Source organism: Rhagoletis zephyria, unplaced genomic scaffold (assembly GCF_001687245.7).
Source record: "Rhagoletis zephyria isolate East Lansing unplaced genomic scaffold, Rhagoletis_zephyria_1.1 Rzeph_scaffold_04435, whole genome shotgun sequence".
NCBI lineage: Eukaryota > Metazoa > Arthropoda > Insecta > Diptera > Tephritidae > Rhagoletis > Rhagoletis zephyria.
In genome coordinates, this window is record NW_016161518.1 from 9,761 (window position 1) to 17,229 (window position 7,469).

The 7,469-nt window shown below is 43.7% G+C and overlaps 1 protein-coding gene across 2 annotated transcripts; it reads left to right on the forward strand.

Moving 5' to 3' along the window:
- The first annotated feature begins 803 nt into the window (after nt 1–803).
- Nucleotides 804–7,242, forward strand: LOC108370720 (uncharacterized). 2 transcript variants are annotated; one of them, XM_017626102.1, is made up of 3 exons: nt 804–1,185; nt 1,238–7,168; nt 7,221–7,242. In XM_017626102.1, exon 2 carries the CDS (start codon nt 4,230–4,232, stop codon nt 5,880–5,882), a length of 1,653 nt encoding a protein of 550 aa, XP_017481591.1. In that variant the 5' UTR covers nt 804–1,185; nt 1,238–4,229; the 3' UTR covers nt 5,883–7,168; nt 7,221–7,242. The 2 variants fall into 2 exon arrangements, with proteins under 2 accessions (XP_017481591.1, XP_017481590.1); XM_017626101.1 differs by having other exon boundaries at nt 804–7,168.
- The last annotated feature ends 227 nt before the right edge of the window (nt 7,243–7,469 follow it).

Here is a 7,469-nt window from a genome sequence, read left to right on the forward strand (position 1 = left end):
ATGCATATGTAGGTAATACCATGTTCTGACCGACAACGAAAACACTTTGAAAACGAGTTTTGGAATTGTGGGCTGAAGGCTGTTCACACCGGCTGTTAGTGTTTTCGTTGACATTTCTTACATCCTCTCATTGCAGTTTTGCTACACAAAAACAAAACCAAAATGCTTTTCCCACATTTTCTTTTCATTAGCAACCTCTTACTTTCATTCTTATTTTACTTTGGCCAGCCAATTAACAATAAATACGAAATAGCGTACTAAAGATGATAAAATATGACTTCCACTTCGATAAATAATCGAAAAAAAAAATAGTGAAGACACCGATTGGATCGAGTGGAACGTGAGTTTTCAAGTGGTTTTCAGCGAAAACTGGTTTTCGTTTGACAGATTTTACATGGACGAAAACACATGTTTTAGGTCGAAAACTAGTTTTAGCAACGAAAACATGTTTTCGATGTCGGTCAGAACATGGTATAAAAAAGGAAAGTGCAGTTGAAATATGTATATACATATGTGCAACATACAATCAGCATGTCGTGGGGTGCTTAACGCGTTTTGGAAATCAGTTTTTCTTTTCGTTTAGGTACGATATGTGAAACATATGTACAATTAGCATGCATACGGCACAATATGTAGTTACATTTCGCCGTTTAAAGTACAAAACCGCGAATCGTGGTTCTGCAAAACCGCGTAACTGACATTTTTTTGCCAAAAATTGGATTAGCTAACAATACTTTAAACTTTAAACGACTTGCTTATGGCCATAGTAGATAGACGTTTCAATGAAAAGTGTTTATGTTTTTTGGTTTTGTTGCGATTTATTTTTTATTATACATTATTTTTTATCAAATTTTATTTTTATATTTTCTCTGCAGGTCGTGGAATACAGATAGTACAAGCCAGCGGAGATTATATATATAAATTTTACCTATGTTGTAAATTAAATATTTTATGTTTCTTTTATTTACGTTTCATCATTTCCTGTAATAGATTTAAGAAATATTTGTTAGCAGTTCACCCTACGTCTTTGCAACCCTGTGCTTGACGTTTTACTCTCGCCGTTGTTTGCTGTAGCCGTTAGTTCGTTGCTATAAGTCTATAAATTGGCTCATCTCTAAAAACGGGAAACATTCTACAATTTTCTTAAGCGGCGCAAGCATAGGGAGCGCAAACTGAGAAATAAACGTTTGTAATAAATTCATATCATTCGATTGAAATAAATAGTTTAAATTTCTAGCTTCCTTTCAAATACTGCGTGGCGACATCTTTATTTCTCAGGTTTAATATCGGGAATCGACACGATTCCACTTGGCCGCCGCTATTAAGTCACAAGAAAGAATTTCCGAAGCCGCCCTTTTCATATCAGTAATCGAAGAAATTCCACTTAGCTGCCCACATTAGGATTGAACTTTGCAATCCTTTAGAAGCCGCCATCGTTAAAATTGCAAAACGCCAATAATTCGCGACCAATTAAAATGCAGCGTTCGCCAGTACGCCGTAGTCCACGTCTTCAATCGGAGGACCTTCACAAACACAGGAGCCATCGCCAAAGTTACTGAAGCATGCAACAAAACCACTGAAATACCAGCCAGTGCTATCATGATGATCCCCACAGTCTCGGCAGTAGTAGCAGAGGCATCAATCGCCAATGCATCCCAAAGCCTCACTGCCGCCGCAGTCACTACAACGGTACCATTCCGCACTCCAGCTGCACCAGATGACATCAGAAGCGTAGTGCACTGTACATATACTAGCGCTCAGGCCAAGGCTCGGCCCTTGCAACATCGCCACGCCAACAGCAACCAACACAGCTATACCAATTCTTGCAAGTGCGCCGACAACTATTAACGCCACCAAGGAGAGCATGCTTTTTCTGATGCAAAGACAAATCGCTAACCTAGAACTGCAGCTGAAACATGTACAAGCCAGGATAGCAGAGAGTGAACACCAACACCAAAGACTGGAGCCCTCCGCCATAACATCATCTGCCTCGTCGTATTCCAGACAATTAGATGCAAAGGATTTCGCTGTAGCGAATAACGCTTCTTCCACCTTTTCGCATAACGGTCACTCAAGTCACGTAGTCACACGACATAACAGGACATCAGGCATGCAAAGTTACATCGGAACGATAGCTAATTCGTTAAATTGACTACAATATACCGTCCCGCCAATAAAAAAGCAAAGCCATATGCATATGGCGAGCGCAAATCCGTTATCAAGCGTAATTAGTCCTACAATCACACCGCACTCTGCATATAGCCAAACGATAAGTAACACCCCTCAGAGCGTCCTTCAACCTCCGCGAAAGCTCATGGACCTGCCAGAATTTTCTGGGCAACCCGAAGATTGGCCAGTGTTTTACGCTGCATACACTGAGTCAACAATAGCATACAACTATTCCAACTTCGAAAACAACCAACGCCTGAACAACTGCCTAAAGGGTAGTGCGAGGGAGAGCGTCAAGTCCCTCTTGATCCATCCTAATAATGTTGGAGCTATAGTCGAGCAGTTACGTGTCCGCTTTGGACGTCCAGAATAACTTGTAAGGAACCAGCTGAAAGCCGTACGAGACATGCCATTTGTTTCCGAAGCAGCTATTGGAAAGATAGTGCCATATGCTACTGCCACAAAAACTCTTACCGTGTTCCTACAGTCCATCGGGGAAGAAAAGCACCTGGTCAATCCAACATTATTGGAGGAACTAGTGAATAAATTACCGCTTAGTAAACGCCTTGAGTGGGCAAGGCAGTCTGCCACGATTCAGCCGTATCCTACTATCATTAACTTCAGTGATTGGTTATCGGAGATCGCCAGTTTTGTCCAAATAGTGCAAGATAGTGAATTCCGTGAACCCAGATGTCGTGCAGTGTTGCACACTAATGGAGAACGCTTGATAAAATGCATCATGTGCCATGGTTTACACAAGGTGTCCGAATGCAAGAAATTCTCAGATGCCACCGTCGCCGAAAGATGGAAGCAATCCAAACGTCTTCGACTATGCTTCAGTTGCTTGAACGCAGGTCATGCCACGCGTGATTGCCATCACCGTAAGCAATGTATGGTTCATGGTTGCCAACGGCACCACCACCGCCTATTACACGAAGGAAACACCAGTCCATTAGAACCCGTTGGTCCAGATTCATCGGGTCAGCACTGCAGTCCTCAGTTGTTCAGCACAAGCTTCCCGTCGTTTATGGATTCGGGTGGTTCCAGTGACTCTTTATGGACCGAGCAAGCATGTGAACTCATATGCACTATTAGACGAAGGATCGTCATTAACGATGATGGATAAATCGCTCCTAGAGGAATTGGGATTGCATGGTCAAACGCGTGATGTTGATATTCAGTGGTTTGGCGGAAATGCTGTGAAAGAGCAAGTAGCAGTATTCAACCTGTAAGAAGCGCCACTTTCTTCGCAACGTCCACGAGGTCGACAAACTTGACTTACCAATGCAGAGCCTCAACGAAAGTGACATCCGCAACGCCACCAGATATCGACACAAAATACCAGTGCAGCCTTACGAGAACGTAGTGCCAAAAATATTGATCGGCTTAGATCATTGCCATCTAGGCTTGCCCAGTAAAACTATGCCGTCACCTTTACTGATTTAGGTTGCGTCGTGTTCGGTCCATGCGGTATTTCTCCGCATCAGTCCAACGTGCCTCCATATCAGCAATGCTTTCGATCACCAGATCCATAACATGGTAGCCGAGTATTTTAGCATTAAGTCATTCGGGTTGAAAGCAGCTCCGCCTGTCGAGAGCGCGGCCGATCAACACGCGAAGAGAATACTTGAAGAAACTACTATGAAAGTTGATGGACGATTTCAGACCGGGTTGTTGTGGAGATGTGACAACATCAAACTGCCCGAAAGCTACAACATGGCTCTCCAACGCTTAGTCGGTATCGAACGCAAAATTGAGCGAAATAGGAACTTCGGTACAGAGTACCGCAACATCGTTAAAATTTACATTAACAAAAAATACGCCCGCAAGCTAGAACCGCGTGAAGTCGTAAAATTTAATGAAAGGACCTTCCGCATTTCGCCGTGGCTAACCCACGTAAGTCCGGAAAGTTACGACTTGTCTTCGACGCAGCGGCTACCACTGATGGAGTATCTTTGAACTCACAACTGCTTAAAGGACCGCAGCAATATCGACCATTAGTATCGGTCCTATTTCATTTCAGAGGGGGCGCATTTGCGGTTTGCGCGGACATCCAGGAAATGTACCATCAAGTCCTAATCCATCCAGAAGACAGATGTGCTCAGAGATTTTTGTGGCGTGTTGGTGACCGCGGGAAGGCGCCGGAAGTCTTCGAAATGACTGCGATGACGTTTGGCGCAGCATGTTCGCCATATGCAGTTCACTACGTGAAAGTTAAAAACGCCTTAGAACATCGCACCCATGATCCGCGAGCCATCAAAGCCATCACCGAATACCACTACGTGGACGATTACGTGGACAGTTTCAATGCTGAAACACAAGCTGTACAGATAGCCCAACAAGTCCGAGACATACACAAGGATGCTGGGTTCAACCTGCGAAAGTTTACGTCGAACTCTACAAAAGTCGCCGAAGCACTAGGTGGTGTGAAGAAAGCATTACCAATCTTATCTAAAGAAGGTGCAGAATCTGAGAAGGTCTTGGGAATGTTATGGCAACCGCCGGATGATAATTTCGCATACCGGTTGGAATTTTATAGAGTCGATTCGTCAGTGATCGAAGGCAAGCGCATTCCCACCAAAAGAGAATTATTGAGCATAGTAATGTCAATATTCGACCCGTTGGGATTCCTCAGCCACTTTACTATCTCCGCAAAGTTGGTGTTACGCGAGCTCTGGAAGCGAAGTATTGGTTGGGACGAACCAGTTCTCAACGAAGTCAATGCTATGTGGAGCGTCTTTCGTAAGCAATTGCTGACAGTTGTTGAGTGCAGAGTCCCGCGCCACTATTTTCAAATGGGTCCATCTAGGAAACTACAGCTGCACGTATTTGTAGACTCCAGCGAGAACGCATTCAGCGCAGCAGCTTACTGGAGATCGGAGAATATGAATCACATCATCGAGGTGTCGCTTGTCTATGCCAAGACTAGGAGCGCACCCATTAAGCCGCTCACTATTCCCCGACTCGAGCTACAAGCAGCTGTGTTAGGAACTCGCATGATGAATACAATAATAAGTGAACATAGCGTTCGAGCCAACCGATGTGTTATGTGGAGTGATTCAAGAACGGTTCTTAAGTGGTTATCTAGCAAACACCGCCGCTATAAACCGTTCGTGGCACACAGGATAGCGGAAATTCTCGATGTCAGTAAGCCGTCCGATTGGAGATGGGTTCCGACGAACCAAAACGTGGCTGACGAGGCAACGCGACCCAACAAGACAATAAATCTCAGTCCTTCGTCCCGCTGGTTCACTGGACCTGAGTTTCTATACAATAACGAGCAAATCTGGCCAAAGGACGCTGACGTCGCTGATGTAGCTGAAGATGACGAGGAAGAGATTCGCACAAAATTTGCCTTTATTGTCGTGAGTAGTAATGTTCTAAACTTTAATAGATTTTCTTCGTTTACCAGATTAAGAAGAGTAGTTACCTGGGTGATACGGTTTTTCTACTATTGCCGGAGAAGAATCGGTTCATCGCAGACCAATGGGTTGAAAGCAGCGGAGCTTGCAGAAGCGGATCATTTACTATGTCGCCTAGTGCAACGAGAATCCTACGCCAGTGAGCTGAAGCAGATCGAGAGCGGAAATTCTCTGCCCTCCGATAACCGTTTGTGCACATTGTCTCCTTTCATTGATGACAGAGGAATTCTCCGAGTATACAGTCGCCTTGACGCCGTCAGTTGGTTGTCGTTGCGCATGCGCACATCATGATGATTCACCAAAATATCGAAGCAACAATTTGTGAAGTTCGAAAAAAGTACTGGGTTCCTAACTTAAGAAGAGTTCTGCGTGGAATTATCGCGAAACCTGCTCCGCCAATGATGGGTTTATTGCCTGAAGACCGGATCACACCCTACGTTCGACCCTTCACGTTTACGGGCTTGGACTATTTTGGCCCTGTTAGTATAACGATCGGACGTCGAACCGAGAAGCGGTGGGTGGCGCTGTTCACGTGCCTGTCAATACGCGCTATTCACCTCGAAGTCGCATATGACCTTTCAACAGATGCTTGCATTTTAGCTATGCGTAATTTTATGAATCGCAGGGATGTCCCAAAAAGAATTCGTACGGACAATGGCAAGAACTTCGTGGGAGTAGCAGGCGAAGTTGCGCGCTTTGTAGATGTGTTTGACTGCCAGTCGCTGCAAGCGGAATTGTCCACTAAAGGGGTAGAATGGGTCTTTAATTGCCCGGAAAACCCATCAGAAGGCGGAGTCTGGGAGCGAATGGTGCAATGCGTCAAGAAGGTCTTGCGGCCTACATTGAAAGATCTTGCACCGAAGGAGCATACATTCCAAAGCTTGCTCATCGAAGCACAAAACGTGGTGAACTCGCGTCCGCTAACGCACTTACCTATCACACCAGAGCAAGAAGAACCGCTGACGCCAAATCATTTCTTGCTTGGTTGTGCTAACACGAGTTGCGTGGAACCACCCGAATAGCTAGACAACTTCGAGATCGGTTTTGGAAAAGATGAGTTGACGAATATTTACCTACACTAACGCGACGTACGAAGTGGTGCATGCCAACGGAGATTGGCGCTTTGGTGTTTATCTGTGATCCTAAACTACCAAGACGAGAATGGCGGCGTGGTCGAGTGTTGCGAGTATTTCCAGGCAAGGACGGCGAGATTCGTCGAGCAGAGGTGACTACGGCAACTGGTCTAGCTTATCGACCAGTATCCAAGTTGGCGGTCCTAGATCTGGTTGATGGTGAATCTGTTTCGATTCACGGGGGTGGGGGTGTTGTAAATTAAATGTTTTATGTTTCTTTTATTTACGTTTCATCATTTCCTGTAATAGATTTAAGAAATATTTGTTAGCTGTTAACCCTACGTCTTTGCAACCCTATGCTTGACGTTTTACTCTCGCCGTTGTTTGCTGGAGCCGTTAGTTCGTTGCTATAAGTCTATAAATTAGCTCATCTCTAAAAACGGGAAACATTCTACAATTTTCTTAAGCGGCGCAAGCATATGGAGCACAAACTGAGAAATAAACGTTTGTAATAAATTCATATCATTCGATTGAAATAAATAGTTTAAATTTCTAGCTTCCTTTCAAATACTGCGTCGCGACAACCTATTATTAATTTTATTATTATAATATCTAATATAATAATAATATTATATAATAATATAATAATAGTATTATAATATTGTTATTTTTATTACTACTTTAATTACTATTATTATTATCTATATATATAATAAAATTGTAACAGGTCGATGTCTGTACATTATAGATATTAAAGAAAAATTAATGTGGAGGGTCTTTTTTAGAGCACCAGAACCCAAATCAA

Bases quoted from the DNA above. Each gene is read 5' to 3' on its own strand.
- LOC108370720 (XM_017626101.1), top strand. From the start codon at position 4,230: ATGTACCATCAAGTCCTAATCCATCCAGAAGACAGATGTGCTCAGAGA.